The 22,688-nt window shown below is 39.0% G+C and overlaps 2 protein-coding genes across 2 annotated transcripts; both read left to right on the top strand.

The window, feature by feature from the left end:
• The first annotated feature begins 72 nt into the window (after positions 1-72).
• On the top strand, positions 73-21,968 carry LOC311070141 (uncharacterized protein). The gene is made up of 9 exons (XM_084093863.1): positions 73-306; positions 14,523-15,126; positions 15,540-15,627; positions 15,779-15,892; positions 16,005-16,105; positions 16,250-16,348; positions 18,130-18,259; positions 18,475-18,585; positions 18,681-21,968. Exons 1-9 carry the CDS (start codon positions 174-176, stop codon positions 18,852-18,854), a joined length of 1,554 nt encoding a protein of 517 aa, XP_083949989.1. The 5' UTR covers positions 73-173; the 3' UTR covers positions 18,855-21,968.
• Positions 6,227-9,678, top strand: LOC311069457 (uncharacterized protein; the record flags this gene model as incomplete). The annotated part of the gene is made up of 7 exons (XM_084092636.1): positions 6,227-6,320; positions 6,472-6,585; positions 6,704-6,804; positions 6,949-7,047; positions 9,137-9,266; positions 9,482-9,597; positions 9,633-9,678. Exons 2-7 carry the CDS (start codon positions 6,541-6,543, stop codon positions 9,676-9,678), a joined length of 537 nt encoding a protein of 178 aa, XP_083948762.1. The 5' UTR covers positions 6,227-6,320; positions 6,472-6,540.
• Positions 21,969-22,688: the final 720 nt, after the last annotated feature.

Genomic DNA, 22,688 nt, shown 5'->3' with positions numbered 1-22,688 from the left:
GTGCAAACTTTCTGCTCAAACCTGCTGCAACATGCCTCTGATGCTGCTCCTGTGCAATAGAGCAGAAACAACAACAGTTAGTTGAATTTCACCATTTACTATAAAGCACCAGTACTACAGCTGACTTTTTCACGGATCTAAATCAAACAGATTGCAGAATCTAAAAGCCATTAATGTACAGAAACATTACAACTACAAAAATGTTTAAAGCGTTATTTGGGAGGAAAAAAACAGCCAGGAGGATCAGAGGAACAGAGGATCAGTTGCCTCTTGTGATGCCAGTGCAGCACGCAGAAACCTCCGATGGTAAGATCATGCTTTTTCATTTTTAAATAATTGAGTAAAGTCAGACATTTTTGGAGGGTAAAATAAAATGGTCAGCATATTTGAGGAAAATGCATTCACACTGTAAAAAAAAACAAAAAAAACACGAGGTTTGAGAAAACTTGAGGCAACCAGCTGCAGGACTTGTTATATCAACTTAATTAAAGTTGGTCAAACATAATATGATACATTGTGTTAACTCAAAAATAATAACGTTTTTACTTATTGATCCAAGTTCAATAAGCTTGCATTTCTCATTAAGCTGAGCATTAATATTATATAATAGTGCCGGTTGGTAACACTTTATAATAACGTTCAGTTGTAAGTCACTTACAATTGATTAGTTAATGATTAACTAATCATTTACAAAACATAACTATGCGTTTCATAAATGTTTAATAAATTATGTTAAATGTTTTTGTATAGCAATTACAGGAGTGCAGAAAGTGTTGTAAATGCCTTGAATATACGCACAGATCATTTGTAACAGGTAAGTAACAGTGTTCAACACAATGATATGTAAATGCATGAATAAATCAATTACAACACTTTCTGCATCCCCTATAGTGTGTGTTACACATCATTCGTAAATTCCATTTCAAGAATTAATAAGGCATAAGATCTACAAATCTTATCTACGAATGATGTGTAACACATTTACACGTGATGAATAGTTTACACTTTAGATTAGGGGTGTCACACTCTGTATAGAAAGAACAAGAGTAGAATCCAATTGCGAGAAAACAGCATTATTTATTATAAACAGGAAAAGCAGTGAAGTTGGTCAGCGTTGATAGAACAGAGTAGATGAGGCACTGGCAACACAGGGACGCAATGGGCAGATAAATCCAGGCAGAATCCAGACAGGAAGCAAGAGATCAGGGAAGGCGAACCACTTGAGGGAAACCAGCAGAAACAGGAGTGACGGGTGCTCAATGGTCAACTTACCTGTTGATTGTAATCATCAATAAGGGAGTGGTCCAGGATGTCCCTGGCAGGAATCCAACTTCTCTCCTCCGGACCGTAACCTTCCCAGTCCACCAAGTACTGAAATCCGCGTCCCCTCTGTCTTGCGTCCAAAATGGGCTCCCCTCCATGTGTGGCGACACCTCTGGACGAAAGCGTGAGCGGAGGGAACCGCGACTTCGGATTCCAGGCTAGAAAAATAGGTGGCTGGTAATCTAGACTACACTCAAATGGAGAGAGGCCCGTGGACGAAACTGGTTATGTTATGTACTGGTTGAGTTATGAGCGTACTCAACCCAAGAGATTTGTTAGCTCCAGGAGGAAGGATTCTGAGAAACCAGATATCATAATACTCTTTCTAAATCTTGGTTGGCTCGCTCAGCTTGACCGTTAGTTGGAGGATGAAATCCAGACGACAAACTTACACTCGCCCCCATTAAACGACAAAACTCTCTCCAAAATTTGGAAATAAACTGGGGTCCCCTGTCGGAAACCACGTCTGTCGGGAGGCCATGAATGCGAAAGACATGATTAATGACAGTAACCGCTGTCTCCTTTGCTGAAGGTAATTTGGGTAAGGGAATAAAATGTGCCGCCTTCGAGAACCGGTCCACTACCGTCAAAATGACAGTATTACCCTGGGAGGGAGGGTGGGAGGGAGGGAGGGCCGTGATGAAATCTAGCGCGATATGGGACCAGGGTCTCAAAGGGACAGACAGCGGTTGGAGCAACCCATCCGGGGGTCGATTGGAAGTTTTGCCACGGGCACAAATTGAACAGGCCAAAACAAATTCCTGAATATCACGAGCCATAGAAGGCCACCAGAATCGTTGTTTGACCAAAAATCTGGTTCGACTAACTCCTGGATGACATGCCACATTGGAACCATGACACCACCGAATAACGTCAGACCGGACTCCCTCCGGCACAAATAACCGTACCGGTGGGCAATAGGATGGAGGCATTACCCCTTCTAAGGCTGTGCGGACCTTCGACTCAACCTCCCATGTGAGTGTAGAAACAATGAGTTTCTCAGGTAGAATGTACTCGGGAGTAGACGGTCAGAGCGGTCAAAAATTCGAGACAAAGCATCAGGTTTGATGTCCTTAGAACCTGGACGATACGAAAGCAAGAAGTCAAAGCGACCGAAAAAAAGTGCCCACTGAGCCTGCCTGGAGTTCAGTAGTTTGGCAGACCTGATGTATTCTAGGTTCTTATGATCGGTCCAGACGATAAAGGGTTCCCCCGCTCCCTCTAACCAGTGGTGCCATTCTTCCAATGCTAACTTGACTGCCAACAACTCTCTGTTACCAATATCGTAGTTACGTTCGGCAGTCGATAAGCGATGAGAAAAGAACGTGCAAGGGTGCATCTTGTCGTCCGCGGAAGATCGCTGGGAAAGTAATGCAACTACCCCCACCTCTGACGCGTCAACCTCCACCACAAACTGACGAAGGGCATAACCAAGTATTCAAAGTGTCCCCTGGGGGTATTGAAAGCCGTTTTCCACTCATCTTATGCGGACCAAATGGTAGGCGTTAGGTAGGTCCAATTTCGTGAAAAGAGACGCTCCCTGCAACCGCTCGAAGGCTGAAGACATCAACGGCAAAGGATAGGTATTCTTTACCGTGATGTTGTTCAGCACTCGGTAGTCAATACACGGTCGCAGGGAGCCATCCTTCTTCCCCACGAAAAATAACCCCGCGCCAGCGGGAGACGAAGAAGGACGAATGATCCCGGCAGCAAGTGAATCAGAAATATATTTCTCCATGACCTCCCTCTCAGGAACAGAGAGCAAGTATAACCTGCCCTTAGGCGGAGACGTACCTGCCAGTAAATCTATAGCACAGTCGTAGGGACGATGCGGAGGAAGAGAAGCAGCCCGGGACTTACTGAACACTTCCTTCAGGTCGAGATACTCAGGTGGCACGTTAGAGTAGATGAGGCACTGGCAACGCAGGGACGCAATGGGCAGATAAATCCAGGCAGAATCCAGACAGGAAGCGAGAGATCCGGGAAGGCGAACCACTCGAGGGAAACCAGCAGAAACAGGAGTGACGGGTGCTCAATGGTCCTAGTGAAGCCTCACAACGATCTGACAAAGACAGGACGAAATCACAGACAATAAATAGGGTGCTCGATGAGGATCAGCTGGCGCTGATCAGCCGGGATAACGAGACATGCCCACAACACTAATAAACACAACACTGACAGACAACGAGGGCGAGACAGTGAACCCATGAATCGTGACAAGGGGATGCAGAAAGTGTTGTAAATAAAAAACATTTAACATAATTTATTAAACATTTATGAAATGTATAGTCATGTTTTGTAAATGATTAGTTAATCATTAACTAATCAATTGTAAATAACTGAACCTACAAAGCATACATAAAATAATTAACATATCACACTTATTAATCATTTATAAACGCATAGTCATGTTTCGTAAATAATTAGTCAATCATTTACTAATCACTTGTAAATGACTTGTAACGGAATTTACAAAACATAGATAAAATCAGTGTTGGGAAAGTTCACTTTCTACATGAACTAGTTCAAAGTTCAGTTCACAAATTTTAAAATGAACTGGTTCAGTTCATAGTTCATACTCAAAATTTTGAACTAAGTTCCAACTAGTTCATAGTTCTTTTTTTCCATATGTTGCTGCGAGATATTATTTTTCAAAATGATACTTTTTCAGACAATTATTTTATCAGTTTTAACACTTAAGCTGCGCGTCAGATTTTTCCCATCCTCACCGACCTTGTCATAAAACTCGTTTAAATGATCATACGACGCCTCCATGCTGCTTTTTGTTTTGATTTGTAACGTAAGTGATGAATCGTTCATGAACGTTCATTGCGTCTGTCACGTGACAATTGAACGAAAGACTCGGAAGGTAAAGTAATTATTTATGTTCCCTGTGAACGATTTTTGACTGCATTATAATGATTTCTTAATTCAGAATATGATCAAGATTGCGTAGGTGGATGTGTTCTGGGAATTTGCCAGTTAATAGTATAACATTTAAAGCCCCTTAAATGAACGAAATGACTCGTAAAAAGATTTGTTCATTTTGATGAACGAGATTGAACAAGAGAGTCAGACACTGGTGGCTGGTGTTGCCAGATTGGGTGTTTTTTTTTTTTTTTTGGCTACATATTAAGGCCTGTTTACGGTGTGTTTTAGCCGGGTTTTCGCCTGGAAGACTCTATAGAAATCTGGCACTCTATTTAACGAAGTTAAACTGAGAGACCGTGCCATTCACAGACACCAGAGTGAGTAATACAGTAATACAGTATAGGCCTAGGCCTACGTTCAGTTCAGGTTCGCCAAAAATATGAACGAGTTCATGAACTATCGTTCAATGAACGCGTTCAGGCACAACACTGCATATCATAATCATTTATGAATGTTTTGTAAATGATTAGTTCATCATTAACTAACACTTGGCTTAAAACAACGTTATTATTATTAGGCTACTATTATTACGTTATTATTATTAGTAGCCTAGGCCTATTATTACGTTATTAAGTGTTACTCCAAACTTGACATTCAAGTTTTTGCTTTTTAATATTTTAAGTTGCTCATACAAAACTTTGTCTACATTTGATAGTTCATTCAACTTCTAAAACAGTTTGACCAAAAATCAAAGTTGGATTTTTTTACAGTGCAGAATGCAGTAGGCTATTCTCCTTTGAATGTGGACACTGGTGCTGTCCTTTTGCATGTTGTTTCACATACAAGTTTAAAATTTCAAAAGCAATTAATGCACAAAAATTCACATCCATTCAGCAGGAGAACAGGAAAGCACAGTTGACTTAACGATGGCATCTGGTTCAGGGGTTGAAGTGAGTGGAAAGAAAGAGCTTGATATTCTCAGAAAGATTCTGAGTGAACAATCAAACCCTGAGGACCTTGACAAAGCAGCTGAGGTGTTGAAAAGATGGAGGAAACTGAACGGTGTTACCATAGACAAGAAAGAAGGCAGCTTCCCTCAAAACTGGCCCTGTGAGTATCTTCAAGAAATAGATCAGTTTGTGGAAAACCACATTCCCACGCTGCCAGTAGAGGGACCACAAGGATCTCAGTTAAAGCAGTTACAGCACTTTCTAAGGAGCACACAGAGCATGATATGCCATGAGGTGCTTCGATTAACACCTGTACTGGAAGATACTGGGCTGCTAGATCATCTGACTGACAGTTACAGCCGTCACCTCTTTCCCAAGTTGGACCTGCTCCTAAATAGAGATCTGTCTGTGAAAGAGACCTTTTGCCTTTTACAGTGGGGAAAAGATGTTTTCTTCAGGTATGAACTGCAAATTTGTTGTAAATGTAAAATTTGTATAACAAACAAACAAGTTAATTTTGAACTGTTGAAATGCACACTATCATTCAAACGTTTGGATATATATATCTTTTTTTAAGAAAATGACGATCGTTTCGTTAGATAAGATCCTTATTTCTCGACTGGGATCTTGTCAAGCCTTTAAAGCTGCATTGAGATGGACATTTGAACCTTCTTTGAACATTTGAATGGTTGGTTGCTATTGACGTCCATTATATGGAGAAAAATCCCGGAATGTTTTCCTCAAAAACCTTAATTTATTTTCGACTGAAGAAAGAAAGACATGGACAAATTATCAGTCAATTTTAGTAAATTATCAGGAAATTTTCATTTCAAAGTGAACTAATCCTTTAAATTAATAAATAGAAATACTTTTTGTATTTCAAATATGCTTTTCCATCAGAAATTACATTCAAATATATTAAAATAAACAGTTCTTTAAATTGAAGTAATAATTCACATTATTCCTGTTTTTGCTGTGTTTTTGAACAAATAAATGCAGCGTAAGAGACTTCAGTGAAAAAAACTTTACAAAAATATTACCAACCTTTTGAACATTGATGTGTTTATATGTACTCCTGTATGTTTCAGTTCAGACTCAAAACTGAGAGTGTACGACCCGCTGCTGTTGACAGGATGGTTTGAGAGAGCAAAGCAGAAACTGCTTCCAGAACTTCAGGTACGACTTCACAGTTTATGACTGTTTGTGTGTTATTTTAATTACTGTATTTCAGTCTCATTATAATGACTAATATCTCAGTAATTCATGAATGGACCAAAAACAAGAGAGATGTAACACACATGTCTCTGTCCAACTTTAATTGCAACAGAATGACATCTCTAGGACTTTACAGAACATCCTGCACTATGATGAGCAACATGGACATAATGAGGACTCAATGGATGATGAAACATTCATAAGACTTTACATAGATGTCACTCAGGTAAGTCTTGGAGAGAGAAAGTAAAGCAAGACTTATTTTTATTTTCTCATCTCATGTAAAAAGGTACTGGGGATTTATATGATATATTGCTCACATATTTTATGTTTTGCTTTCACAGTGTCTGAATTGTGCTATTTCAGATGCAAAAAAGGTTGGTCTAACCTTGATGCATGCAGTACAAATACTCTGTAGTGAAGAGCTGCATGGTTTTGCTCAGAAGTAGGTTTCTCCTCATCTTATATTACCCTTTGCCCAAGGTTTACATATTAAAACTCTCATTTAATGAGTATCCAGTGATTATATTTTGTGCAGGAGAGGGGAGGTTTGTGATCCTGTACTTAACATAAATATGTGTTTTCTTAGGTATGTGGATACTGAGAATAAACGTCTAAAAAAACTAAAGTTCACTGAGAAGAACTCTGTGTATCTGTTTCGGATTATCAACACTTGTATGCAACTCAGGTATTTACTAATGATCATTAAGTATAAATGGCTGAGAAATTGTAACATTGTATAATTAATTCTGCATTATGAAAATGTCAAGACATATTTGTTCCTCTTGACTGATTTATTCAAAGTGTTTAATTATAATTGTGGGAATATTTGTAACGATTTGGTCCAGAGGATAATGATGAAAAGTTCAGAAGTTTCGATAAAACTAAGATATATGAAATCAAACAAATTAAAGTAATCCACATGAAGAAAAACTATGTGACAGTGTGTAGAAGTCAATAACAGTGAACACACAAACAATACTGGACAATTGAAAGGAGCACAAAGAGGAACTTAATTAACATAATAATATTAACATAATGAACAGGTGTGATGATTAAATGAGTGTCCATGACAACTGATGACAGGTGGGAAACTAGGTACAAAGGAAACACTGGAGACATGTAACTGATGAATGCAAACTAAAAGTCCATGTAAACTAAACTAAACACACAGATCGTGACAGAACGCCCCCTCCCATGAAGGCGCGGCCTCGCACAGTGATGGTTAGATTGAGGAAATCTGCTTCCATAGGGGGGCACATGGGAGGAACCTGGGCAGAGCAGGTGGCCCAAAGATGACATGTGGAGGAGATGATGGTGGAAGGACCCATGGAAGAGTGGATGGTGGTAAGATCCAGGGAGGAATGGACATCCAATGAGATTTCAGAGCGACCCAGGAGACTGCCATGATGACTAAAACACTGATGGAGGGAGGAGCCAAAGTAGTGATTTGAGCATGACCGACTGAGGTGACACAGGGAGATGAGGCGTGAAGTCCATTGGATTGAGAAACCCGACACCATCGCTGGACCTGGCGATAAAGACAGAGTCCCGGCAACGAGCAGCTGAGGTGGAGCCAGTGGACCTGAGGACTGAGACGGTGTGAGTGAGGACCCTGGAGCCTGAGAGATGGTGCGCAGCCGACAGCCTGGAAGTCCCAGGCGATGGTGGAGCAACGACTGAACAGGACTGAGCCGGTGGACGAGGGAGCCCGGTGGAATTGAAGGGACGACGGTGCCAGTTGGAGCCGAGGGGACGAGGACAGAGCCGACTGGTCGCGGTCTGAGGTGGAGATAGAGAATCCCCATGCCTCTGCGGACCTGGTGACTGAGAGTCCCAAGGATTTGGGTTTCATGGTGGAGCCGAAGGGCTGAAAGACTCCAGTGGAGGTGGGGCCAAGGGAATGGCTGGCTACAGTGGAGCGAACAGGAGAGGAAAGTTGGTGACAGAGACAGACTTGGTGATAGACAAGGATGATGGTGACGAAGACAATACTGTGTTGGACAGAACCAGTCGTGACGAAGACAACTCTGTGCTGGTCGGGACCAGCGCCGATGAAAACAACACTGTGCTGGACGAAATTTGCAGCAATGATGAAGACAACTCTGTGTTGGATGGGACCAGTGGTGATGAAGAGACATTAGTGCAGGAGGGGACCAGTGACAGAGAAGGTTTGTGGGTGGACAGGGTGGGAAACACTACCTCCGTATTCCAGTCTATTAGCTGTTCTTCCTCTTCCAGCTCCACTAAAACTCCCACAGGCATGGATCTAATGGCCTGTTCACACACCTGATCAGACGGGACCTCAGGCATCTCTTCTGACAGACTCTTCCGAACAGACTTTGCAGGTTGGCCTAGAATGCCTGCAGTATACCCATTGTGTGCAGGCATGCACTGGCCTGACCTGCTGCTATATAAGCCTAAAAGTCCATGAAAACTAAACTAAGCACACAGATCGTGACTAATATTTGACTGCCATATTTGTCTAAAACATTGTGTCAACTATTAGGGACAGCCTTTGCGTAAAATAAAATGGTTAGGTTATGACTAGAGTCATTATATACTGTGAGTGTATCATTTTAAAAGATATTAGTGCAAATATTAATTTCTTTGTATCAAAAAACTTTTTAAGTTAACTTTTTAGTGCACTTTTAAAAGGCTTTTTCCCTATCTAAAATGTATTGATTCACATGCTTACAGTAAGAGTTAACCCTACAATCTTTAATTCAGAGAATTTTCTGCAGTTTTTTCATAAAATCAGTGTTCTTTTACTACAGATGTTGCGCTACACAAATCATTCCAGATAAAAACAACAGAGATGATGTCTCAAGAACTATAAGCATGCTACAGAAACTGGAAGATAAAGCTTCATCCATTGTTCAAAAGATCATGACATGCTTAGCACAGGTATGTCTCGATTTTTTCAACATACAGTATGTTAATCATAATCTGTTCTGAAGAAAAGATTGCTATAATGCACTTGAAATTAACTCTATCCATCTCATTGGGATTATTTCAGCTGCATAAATTCATATCAGATTTATCCAAGGATACTGATACCTTTCCTAACACATTTTATATCAATCTTGCAATCCTGTTTGTCTTTAAATGTTCATTTGTAGGCCAATTTAAAAAGTTATTTCAAGAAAAAGAATGTGCATACTGATATTCTGATGGAAGCAATCCACGGGCAGTGTGCATCTCTGCCTCCGACCGCCATCAAAATGGTATGCACTGTGTATATGACCTTAAAACCATTCAAAAAGATTCAAGCTCCATACCTCACCCTCATTCTCTCCAATACTTCCTTTATTTCTGACAGATCATTGGGAAAATAGCTTACAACTGTGTTTCCAAAGTGTACCTGGAATGCCTGATGAAGACAAAGTTCAGAAAGCTAGAGAAGCTTTGGGGAAATGCTGAGGACAAGATAAAAGCGGATATTCAACGTTTTCATGAAACATTCCCTGAACTGGTGAAAAAAATGACACTTTAATTTTTTAATTTTATGGGCTGATTTCCTGATGCACTTGACCATTGGAAATCAGGGTCAAACAATATTTAAAGGGGACCTATTATGACCTTTTTCTTGATTTTGGTTTTGGAGTCTAGAATAGCCTTTCATGCTTGGATGTTCACAAAACATTATTTTGCACATATTTTACATTGTTGCAGCACCTCTCCTCCCAGTCTGTCTGTAATGCTCTATAAAGCCCCTGCTTCCGAAAAGTGCAATGTGCTCTGATTGGTCAGCTGGATCAGCTGGATCAGTGTGTTTTGATTTGGTGCATTGAAGTCATGCCAGAAAGATTTATGAGCTGAACGCACATTAACAGTGTCATAAAATAAGAGTGGGAAGCTCGGGATTTTTTTAAATAAGCTAATTGCCTGCTCAAAATATAATAGCACTGTAATATAACAATATAATATGTCAAGTTTACAGTGGCTTCATAGATGAATTAAAAACATAAAAAAGCAAAATGCACCTGATGCAAATTCTTAGTTCTGCATTTTTGCATAGTTAATTAAGAGCAGGTAAACCACAGTTGTAACCCCTCAGGTCCCGCTCTCTACGGGCCTCAAACCCGGGTCACCGTCATGGGAGGCAGGTGTGCTAACAAGGACGCTAAAGACCTCAGTCTCTATAGCATCAGCTGCTAGTGTGCCTCTTGAGATCAGAGGAGGGAGGTTTACCTGCACAGCTCTTACTAGCTGGCCTCCGTTAGACCATCTTGCTTCAATGAAAGCAGCTTGAACGCACCTGACATCTCGTAATACTAACGGTCCCAGGAGGACTTGAATGCACCAATTGGTCAGCCGCTTTGAGCTTGTTTAGGAGATGTTACGCCCCTTACCATAACTGTGAGTTTTAACACACTATTAACACAACTCAACCAGGCCTCACTCCTTTTTTTGTTTGTGTATGCCTTGGGCTGGAATTATCAAAACGAGGAATATTGTGATGTGTTCGTTCCCGGAAGAAAACTCAAGACTTTATTCGAGGCATTTCAGGGAGTTCAGAAACAGTGCGCACTAATATAGAGAATAACTCCCTTTGGAGTGACTTTGTGCTTTGTAACTTTGCAGACCTTTTTCATGCTCAAATAGCAACATTACAAGCTAAAGAAAGTTCATCATGTAAAAAAGCATAATGCTTGACTGTACACATGAGAAGTTTGTTTTTACATTCATTACATAATATAAATAAAAAGCTCATGGTTTGAGTTTTCTCTCTGCAGAATGCCAGTGTTGCCCAGCAAAACCAGCTCCTTCAGAAAATGAGTGAAGTTTTGTTTTGCAGTGATGTAGAGGCACTGAAGATTACCTGTGGTGTTTTGTTCAGAGATTTCCCACATGAGAGGTAAACCCAGACCAGTCATCAACACTTCACTACAGTTTCAAACATATATTTGCAGGTCTGTAAATGTATCTCTTTTCATTGTGTGAGAGTTTTCAAACAGTGAAGTCTTCTGAATCTATTGCAGTGATCAGTATGTACCTGGTCTGCTGCGCTGGAAAGGGGTGTTATCAGAGCGACTGGTGAGGGAAATACTGGATGCGATCCAGTACCAGCATCCAAATCATAAACGTGTCACCCGTTCTTTGGGCCTTTCTTCTTTTTTGGGAAATAGCTTGCTTCAAAATAGCCCAAAGGAAATGTGAATAATTAATTACAATTCGTTATAATTAATTATAAATATTTGGATCAATCAAGGAAGGCTTTTAGTGATTTTACTTCATGGAAGTTGTATAGATACATATTACTTTGGCTTTAATATTTATATTGTGTGGTAACCGTTTTATAAAAGCAATAAGGTACTCGAGACTAGTGCTGTATCGTGAATAAGTCATGGCTTAAGGAGTTGCGCTTCGCTTCGTGCCTAACAATGCCCTTCAGCTGTGACTTATTCAGATACAGCACAGCCTCTCGTACCTTATTGCTTATACTATACATGCACACACATACATGCATACAGTTTAGCAATGGAAAGAGAGCTGAAATAGAATATAGGGAAGCAATAAGTTATAGCATTGTTTGAAATTCAGCAGATCAACAGCCTTGAGCAAGCCATCAGTTTCTTACTTCTAACACACCCTTTATTGAAAGAGGTAGTGTTTCATTCTATTCTTTACTATACATAGAATGGATGGTTAACGCCAATATAGTCGCGTACACTTATTTGAACACAACAAACCCGGCCTGTACTATAGGTGTAAACAGCGGAAGTCAACAGGTGTTACACTGAATACAGTCTATGCTGCAACAATAACCATCCCAACATCCTTTCCCTTTTTATTTTATTTTAAGTAACTTACAATATTAAGGACAATTTGATCACTTCAGAACTTCCTGAACTGTAACTCAGAACAGTATACGTTCACTATACTTTGTATTAACTGAATTTGTAATGTCTCTTTAATGCATTCTAATACATATTCCCCTCAGTTTATAAACTCCTATAACAAAGTAAAGTGTTAAACTCATATACAAAATAAAGTGTCAAGTGTCATCTTTACTGGTCATCTTTTCCGCCTCTTTTTTTTTCTTTTTTCTTTTTTCTTTTTTCTTCTTTTTCTTCTTCGTCTCACAGGGGACTGGAGGTAAGCATTACTGGGTTACTGAACATAGTCTTTAAGGTAGGAAGGTCAGGGGCTGGGGTTATAAGATAACATGATTAATTCAGCCCTGGCGCTGTAGCCACACCAGCCCACAAAGTTGGTTTCAGCATCTTTTTTCTTTCTTGAGTTAGTCAATGTTTTTGGCACTAATCAAAGAAGAAAACCAACTTTTTCTAACTTCTAACTTTTAAAAAGAAAAAAGTTGCTGAAACCAATCTTTAATGCTAATATAAATGGCTAATTTGCCTCTGGACACAAAAATATTGCACTGGTGTTTGATTGAAATGTAACATCTAGGCCTATGCAAAATAATCCTTGAAAGATTTCTCATTTAAGGCCATTCCTGTTTGGAATATGTGATTGTGTATTGTCAACAATAAGCAGAAACATTATGCATTTCCATTTTGTAGAGTGGATCATTCATTACAACATTTATCCTCATTCTCATGGTTACGAATCTGTTATCTGCTTGACAAATAATTTATGCTAGTGCTCACTGACATGCTTTTAAAGCTATTGGTATCCAATTTTTTTGGTCTTCAAACACCTTAAAATGCACATATGGAGGTCCGAGAAATCCAAATTTTAGACCCCCCCCCTAATACCTCACATTTCAATGCGCGTGTTTGTGTGGTAATGTGGGCTGGTGTGGCTACAGTGCCAGGGCTGAATTTTCGAACCAGTCTGCCCCCCTGCATATAGGCCTACAATATTATTCTCTGTATCAAATCATGTTATCTTATAACCCCAGACCCTGACGTTTCGGGCTCAGCCTCTGATGTTTTTAAAACCTAGAAAAGCCCCTCCTTTCGATATGAAACATAGTCTCAGCTTTCAAATTATGTCAATTTTATTACGAAATTCAAACAATAAAAAGCGCTCTTTAATATGACATGACAGATCGCTGTAGGTATAGAGAATGGATGAGAAATAATAATAGTAATTGATCACAATAGAGAATAATTTATATCCAGCTTCTGACTGGTACCATACATGGCATATATAATTTAATATGAAACACTGTGCAAACTTTCTGCTCAAACCTGCTGCAACATACCTTTGATACTTCAAAGAAATTAACCACAATCATATCCTGTGCGTAAGAGCAGAAACAGCAACAACATACAGTAGTTGAATTTCACCATTTACTATTGAGCACCAGTACTACAGCTGACTTTTTCACAGATCTAAATCAAACAGATTGCAGAATCTAAATCATGCTTTTTCATTTTTAAATAATTGAGTAAAGTCAGACATTTTTGGAGGGTAAAATAAAATGGTCAGCATCTTTGAGAAAAAAAATGCATTCACACTGTTTAAAAAAACATTTACTCACCCTCAAGTTGTTTCAAACCTGTATGAATTTCTTTCGTCTGCTGAACACAAAGGAAGATATTTGGAAGAATGTCAGTAACCAGACAGTTGATGGACCCCTATGACTTCCATAGTAGGAAAAATAATACTATGAAAGTCAAAGGGGTCCATCAATTTTTGATTACTGACATTCTTCCAAATATCTTCCTTTGTGTTCAGCAGACGAAAGAAATTCATACAGGTTTGAAACAATTTGAGGGTGAGTAAATGATGAATTTTTGTTTAAATTTGCCTTTAATTAATTACATAATAGTGTCGGTTTTTTAAGCAAACTGATTTCCTTTATGCACCAAAACAAGTTATACATATTTAAATGGAAGAAACTTCACCAAACACTTATCACTCTAATGGTGACTTGAAACATCTTTTACAACAAAATATAATCAAAAACACCATGCACATAAATCTAAAACATCAATTCATTTCTGAATAAAAAACATTTATGTCATCATAAGTCCACATGATTTGTCCAAAAACTAATTATTTAAGTGCATTATCAGTGATCAAACTGAGCATAATCAGCAGCTTGTTAGTTCACCCTCACCACCAAACTTGACATTCAAGTTTTTGCTTTTTAATATTTTAAGTTGCTCTTACAAAACTTTTTCTACATTTGATAGTTCATCCAGCTTTTAAAATAGTTTTAGTTTTAAATATTTTTTTTTACAGAGCAGAATGCAGTAGGCTATTCTCCTTTTGAATGTTGTTTCACATACAAGTTTGAAATTTCAAAAGCAATTAATGCACAGAAATTCACAGCAGGAGAACAGGAAAGCACAGTTGACTTAACAATGGCATCTGGTTCAGGGGTTGAAGTGAGTGGCAAGAAAGAGCTTGATATTCTCAGAACGATTCTGAGTGAACAATCAAACCCTGAGGACCTTCTCAAGGCGGCTGAGGTGTTGAAAAGATGGAGCAAACTGAACGGTGTTACCATAGACAAGAAAGAAGGCAGCTTCCCTCAAAACTGGCTCTGTGAGTATCTTCAAGAAATAGATCAGTTTGTGGAAAACCACATTCCCACACTGCCAGTAGAGGGACCACAAGGATCTCAGCTAAAGCAGTTACAGCACTTTCTAAAGAGCACACAGAGCATGATATGCCATGAGGTGCTTCGATTAACACCTGTACTGGAAGATACTGGGCTGCTAGATCATCTGACTGACAGTTACAGCCGTCACCTCTTTCCCAAGTTGGACCTGCTCCTAAACAGAGATCTGTCTGTGAAAGAGACCTTCTGCCTTTTACAGTGGGGAAAAGATGTTTTCTTCAGGTATGAACTGCAAATTTGTTGTAAATGTAAAATTTGTATAACAAACAAACAAGTTAATTTTGAACTGTTGAAATGCACACTATCATTCAAACGTTTAGAGACCATTTTTTTTTAAAAGAAATTCATACTTTTATTCAGCAAGGATGCATTCAATTGATCAAAAATTACACTAAAGACACTTATTGTATTTCAAATATATGCTTTTCCATCACAGGATGAAATTACATTTAAAATATATTAAAATAAACAGTTCTTTTAAACTATAATATTATTTAACAATATTCCTGTTTTTACTGTGTTTTTGAACAAATAAACACAGCCTTGAAGAGCATAAGAGACTTTGAAAAACCTTTTAAAATCTTAACCTTTTGAACATTGATGTGTACTATATTATGTACTCATGTATGTTTCAGTTCAGACTCAAAACTGAGAGTGTACGACCCGCTGCTGTTGACAGGATGGTTTGAGAGAGCAAAGCAGAAACTGCTTCTAGAACTTCAGGTATGACTTCACAGTTTATGACTGTTTGTGTGTTATTTTAATTACTGTATTTCACTCTCATTATAATGACTAATATCTCAGTAATGCATGAATGGACCCAAAACAAGAGAGATGTAACACACATGTCTCTGTCCAACTTTAATTGCAACAGAATGACATCTCTAGGACTTTACAGAACATCCTGCACTATGATGAGCAACATGGACATAATGAGGACTCAATGGATGATGAAACATTCATAAGACTTTACATAGATGTCACTCAGGTAAGTCTTGGAGAGAGAAAGTAAAGCAAGACTTTTTTTTTTTTCTCATGTAAAAAGGTACAGGGGATTTATATGATATATTGCTCACATATTTTATGTTTTGCTTTCACAGTGTCTGAATTGTGCTATTTTAGATGCAAAAAAGGTTGGTCTAACCTTGATGCATGCAGTACAAATACTCTGTAGTGAAGAGCTGCATGGTTTTGCTCAGAAGTAGGTTTCTCCTCATCTTATATTACCCTTTGCCCAATGTTTACAGATTAAAACTCTCATTTAATGAGTATCCAGTGATTATATTTTGTGCAGGAGAGGGGAGGTGTGTGATCCTGTACTTAACATAAATATGTGTTTTCTTAGGTATGTGGATACTGAGAATAAACGTCTAAAAAAACTAAAGTTCACTGAGAAGAACTCTGTGTATCTGTTTCGGATTATCAACACTTGTATGCAACTCAGGTATTTACTAATGATCATTAAGTATAAATGGCTGAGAAATTGTAACATTGTATAATTAATTCTGCATTATGAAAATGTCAAGACATATTTGTCCCTCTTGACTGATTTGTTCAAAGTGTTTAATTATAATTGTGGGAATATTTGTAACGATTTGGTCCAGAGGATAATGATGAAAAGTTCAGAAGTTTCGATGAAACTTATATATATGAAATCAAACAAATTAAAGTAATCCACATGAAGAAAAGCTACGTGACAGTGTGTAGAAGTCAATAACAGTGAACACACAAACAATACCGGACAACTGAAAGGAGCACAAAGAGGAACTTAAATACACATTAACATAATGAACAGGTGTGATGATTAAATGAGTGTCCATGACAACTGATGACTGGTGGGAAACTAGGTACAAAGGAAACACTGGAGACACGCTCCACTGAAACACTGATGGAGGGACGAGCCAAAGTAGTAATTCGAGCATGACCAACTGAGGTGACACAGAGAGATGAGGCGTGAAGTCCATTGGATCGAGAAACCCGACACCATCGCTGGACCTGGTGATAAAGACAGAGTCCCGGCTATAAGCAGCTGAGGTGGAGCCAGTGGACCTGAGGACTGAGACGGTGTGAGTGAGGACCCTGGAGCCTGAGAGATGGTGCGCAGCCGACAGCCTGGAAGTCCCAGAGCCGGTGGACGAGGGAGCCCGGTGTAATTGAAGGGACGACGGTCCCAGTTGGAGCCGGGGGGACGAGGAGCCAGGACAGAGCCGACTGGTCGACGGTCCGAGGTGGAACCAGGGAATCCCCATGCCTCTGCGGAGCTGGTGACTGAGAGTCCCAAGGCGGATCCGGGTTGCATGGTGGAGCCGAAGGGCTGAAAGACTCCAGTGGAGGTGGGGCCAAGGGAATGGCTGGCTACGGTGGAGCGAACAGGAGAGGAAAGTTGGTGACAGAGACAGACTTGGTGATAGACAAGGATGATGGTGACGAAGACAATACTGTGTTGGACAGAACCAGTCGTGACGAAGACAACTCTGTGCTGGTCGGGATCAGCGGCGATGAAAAACACAGTGTTGGATGGAACTTGCAGCAATGATGAAGACAACTCTGTGTTGGATGGGACCAGTGGTGATGAAGAGACATTAGTGCAGGAGGGGACCAGTGACAGAGAAGGTTTGTGGGTGGACAGGGTGGGAAACACTACCTCCGTATTCCAGTCTATTAGCTGTTCTTCCTCTTCCAGCTCCACTACAACTCCCACAGGCATGGATCTAATGGCCTGTTCACACACCTGATCAGACGGGACCTCAGGCATCTCTTCTGACAGACTCTTCCGAACAGACTTTGCAGGTTGGCCTAGAATGCCTGCAGTATACCCATTGTGTGCAGGCATGCACTGGCCTGACCTGCTGCTATATAAGCCTAAAAGTCCATGAAAACTAAACTAAGCACACAGATCGTGACTAATATTTGACTGCCATATTTGTCAACATTGTGTCAACTATTAGTGACAGCCCTTGTGTAAAATAAAATGTCTAGGTTATGACTAGAGTCACTATATCCTGTGATTGTATATCATTTTAAAAGATATTAGTGCAAATATTAATTTCTCTGTATCAAAAACTTTTTTTTTTTTTTTCTTTTTTTTTTAGTGCACTTTTAAAAGGCTTTTTCCCTATCTAAAATGTATTGATTCACATGCTTACAGTAAGAGTTAACCCTACAATCTTTAATTCAGAGAATTTTCTGCAGTTTTTTCATAAAATCAGTGTTCTTTTACTACAGATGTTGCGCTACACAAATCATTCCAGATAAAAACAACAGAGATGATGTCTCAAGAACTATAAGCATGCTACAGAAACTGGAAGATAAAGCTTCATCCATTGTTCAAAAGATCATGACATGCTTAGCACAGGTATGTCTCGATTTTTTCAACATACAGTATGTTAATCATAATCTGTTCTGAAGAAAAGATTGCTATAATGCACTTGAAATTAACTCTATCCATCTCATTGGGATTATTTCAGCTGCATAAATTCATATCAGATTTATCCAAGGATACTGATACCTTTCCTAACACATTTTATATCAATCTTGCAATCCTGTTTGTCTTTAAATGTTCATTTGTAGGCCAATTTAAAAAGTTATTTCAAGAAAAAGAATGTGCATACTGATATTCTGATGGAAGCAATCCACGGGCAGTGTGCATCTCTGCCTCCGACCGCCTTAGAGATCAAAATGGTATGCACTGTGTATATGACCTTAAAACCATTCAAAAAGATTCAAGCTCCATACCTCACCCTCATTCTCTCCAATACTTCCTTTATTTCTGACAGATCATTTTGAAAATAGCTTACAACTGTGTTTCCAAAGTGTACCTGGAATGCCTGATGAAGACAAAGTTCAGAAAGCTAGAGAAGCTTTGGGGAAATGCTGAGGACAAGATAAAAGCGGATATTCAACGTTTTCATGAAACATTCCCTGAACTGGTGAAAAAAATGACACTTTAATTTTTTAATTTTATGGGCTGATTTCCTGATGCACTTGACCATTGGAAATCAGGGTCAAACAATATTTAAATGGGACCTATTATGACCCTTTTCTTGATTTTGCTTTTGGAGTCTACTAGAATAGCCTGAATATGCTTGGATGTTCACAAAACATTATTTTACATTATTGCAGCACCTCTCCTCCCAGTCTGTCTGTAACGCGCTATAAAGCCCCTGCTTCCGAAAAGTGCAATGTGCTCTGATTGGTCAGCTGGATCAGTGTGTTTTGATTTGGTGCATTGAAGTCATGCCAGAAAGATTTACAAGCTGAACGCACATTAACAGTGTCATAAAATAAGAGTGGGAAGCTTGGGATTTTTTTTGCACAAAATATAATAGCACTGTAATATAACAATATAATATGTCAAGTTTACAGTGATTAATTCATAGATGAATCAAGTTTACAGTTTTTAATTCATAGATGAATTAAAAACATAAAAAAGCAAAATACACCTAATGCAAATTCTTAGTTCTTCATTTTCCAGAAGTAGAGTTTAAAAACCTTGCTGAATTTTTGCGTAGTTAAATAAGAAAAGGTAAACCATTGTAACCCCTCAGGACCTACTCACCCCGCTCTCTACGGGCCTCAAACCCGGGTCACCGTCATGGGAGGCAGGTGTGCTAACAAGGACGCTAAAGACCTCAGTCTCTATAGCATCAGCTGCTAGTGTGCCTCTTGAGATCAGAGGAGGGAGGTTTACCTGCACAGCTCTTACTAGCTGGCCTCTGTTACACCATCTTGCTTCAATGAAAGCAGCTTGAACGCACCTGACATCTCGTAATACTAACGGTCCCAGGAGGACTTGAATGCACCAATTGGTCAGCCGCTTTGAGCTTGTTTAGGAGATGTTACGCCCCTTACCATAACTGTGAGTTTTAACACACTATTAACGCAACTCAACCAGGCCTCACTCCTTTTTTTGTTTGTGTATGCCTTGGGCTGGAATTATCAAAACGAGGAATATTGTGATGTGTTCGTTCCCGGAAGAAAACTCAAGACTTTAATCGAGGCATTTCAGGGAGTTCAGAAACAGTGCGCACTAATATAGAGAATAACTCCCTTTGGAGTGACTTTGTGCTTTGTAACTTTGTGCTTCTGTGCTTTGAAGGCGCGCGCCTTCACAGAGCGAACAGCGAACCGAAACCGGATTAACATTTTCATGGATTAATAACTTAAATTCTGCCCTGTAACGTTACCTCATACAAAACTATTATATACTGCCAGAGAGGACTGCGACACATCGTTAATTGTACAAGCATTTGTACATTTTAATTTATAGCAAGCATTATTGTTAATTGCTAATTGTAGCCTACGTAGTTTTAAGAAATTGTTAGGGGTAACGTTAGGATTAGTGGCTCAAACTATTTTTGAATGCTATATTGTTAATAAAACTCCCATTTCCCTACACATATCTGTCCATTACGTTTTATCCTTTTAATATTGTCATTAAAATGGGTATGTTTAGGTGTGGGAGTAGGGTTAAGGGATCTTACATTTATAATCTATAAAATGGTAAAAAGGAAATTATACAGATATCTTTATGATATGAAATATTCGTAAATAGTTTACGTTTTTTAGCTGTAAAAACGTAATAATGTTACGTTTAAACGTTGCAGATACGTCCATATTATACGTTTCAGCATCTATCCAAACGTACAAAAAAGTATGTTTTCTATCTTTGAAAATTACGTATTAATACCTACGTATTAACAATGAGACCAGGCTGGAAATTCAGCAGATCAACAGCCTTGAGCAAACAGTTTCTTACTTCTAACACACCCTTTACTGGAAGGGGTAGTGTAAGACTCGATTTTCCTGCTAAGACAAAAGCAGAGATCAAAACACCCTGCAAAAAAAACAATAAAACACACCCCTGGAGAGAAGACCTCAAAGAGATAGCAGGATACCACCTTGCCCAAACTTGTCTCCTTATATATGCATAAATATTTGGGTGCTAAATGTTTATAGTTCTTTTGTTCTGGTCTGGGTATTTAAGGGAAAGTGGCAGAGCAGTCAAACCCCCATGCTGTGCTGTGTCAGTGTCTTCCCAAGTCTTGCACTCGGAACACCACTTTGTGTCTCTGTCTGGTATGCATCTCTTAGTCTGGCTTAGTGGCTTCTAATTGTTTAATTATGTAATTAGCATGATACATTTTTACCTGACAAATAAAATGTTAGATTTGATTTATTCTGGAATCTCCTGAAATCATAATGACCAGTAGATTATGAGCAGGCTGGTGCTACCGCAGATCTGTGTCCAGGATCGGTCAGACACTATAAAGCCGCATGTATGAATTGAGCAGTAGGCACGTCATCTGAAGACCTTTTGATTTCTGTCTATCACTGACTTGGCAAGTTGATGCTAAATAAACTATACTTTTTTTGTACGAGTGAGCAGTAGGCAACCGACTAAAGAGGTATTATATAACTCTACACGCTCTGACCAAGATCAGACTGGCATGATTGTGTCTGTGAGATCCACGTAACCCGGGGCATGTGACTCTGTGCGACATTGGTTCCCGAATGAACAGATCATTTAAAGTATGGGATACCCAGAATAATAAAATATCTAAATTAATCAATAACCAATGTTTATGATTAGTTTCTATTTAGAAACACAATCTAAATTTGATAATCATTTGAAACTTTACGATCCTTTGTCTTTTTATCAGGGTATTTGCATATGAAATTGGATTGGGAGTTTAAGAGAAGAACCTTCAAGATTCTTACTAATGTGTGTCAGAGTTAGCAAAAAGTAACAAATAGGCAAGGAAAATGGAGTTCATAGATACCAAACATGCTACACATGAGATCTTAGTTAACCACAGTATGCAATTCTGAAACAATAATAATAATTGAAGGATCTGTTAGGGGTTTATCGGTCAACATCTTATCAATAATTTTTTTTCTGAGATTCAGTCTAGACTATTTATTTTTAATTAAGTAATTTGTTTGGCTCTTTGATATAAATAGGTTGGTAATGCACAAAGACAATTAGGCACTGTTACTGTATGTCAGAGCCAATTTAATATTTCAATAACCTGTATATTATTGTTTGCTTAGAGTGTTGGTTTTGCCTGTAGTAACTGAAAGTATATATTTTTTTACTTTCTTTGAGAGGCAATATTCTGATATTTCTAATATTTCCTGTATATATATATATATATATATATATATATATATATATATATATATATATATATATATATATTTATTTTATTTTTTTCAGTATTATTTCCTATGTTTTCTGATGTATAATTTCTGTTCTATTTCTTTAATGGCTACACCCAGGGGCGTAGCAACCGGGGGGGACGGGGGGGACACGTCCCCCTCACTTTTAGAAACAGGTGATTCTGTCCCCCGCATTTTTTTTGACCCAGCGCCAATATTTCCGCCCGTGTTCTCTGATTTGTTACTTAGACTTGAGTGAACTAACATTCAGCCAATCACAGCGCGAATCATCTATTGGGCGTATCTGCCATGAGCTTCAAATCTCTTGTTGCACTCTTGCGAATTTTCGTTCGTTGTTTAGTCACTTTGCTGTTTGGCCGTCTGGGGTAAAATGAACCCCAGAAAAAAGCAGAGGACATTAGCCTACATCCTTTTTTCAAACACGCACTGTAAGTAATGGTATGTATGTCGCGATGACATGAATCACGCGTAAAGTTTCCTTGTTGATTTAACCAACTGTAACGCAGCAAGACCGTCTATGAGTAAGACGTGTAAGACAACAGAACCCGTATGGGCCTCGTCACGTCGCACCGGGTTGTGCCGAGTGTGTGTTAAATGCTCTC

This window comes from Abramis brama (assembly GCF_963993115.1).
Source record: "Abramis brama genome assembly, chromosome: 19".
NCBI classification, from domain to species: Eukaryota; Metazoa; Chordata; class Actinopteri; order Cypriniformes; family Leuciscidae; genus Abramis; species Abramis brama.
Note: the sequence above shows the minus strand (reverse complement) of the source record. Positions and strands in the feature narration are given on the sequence as shown.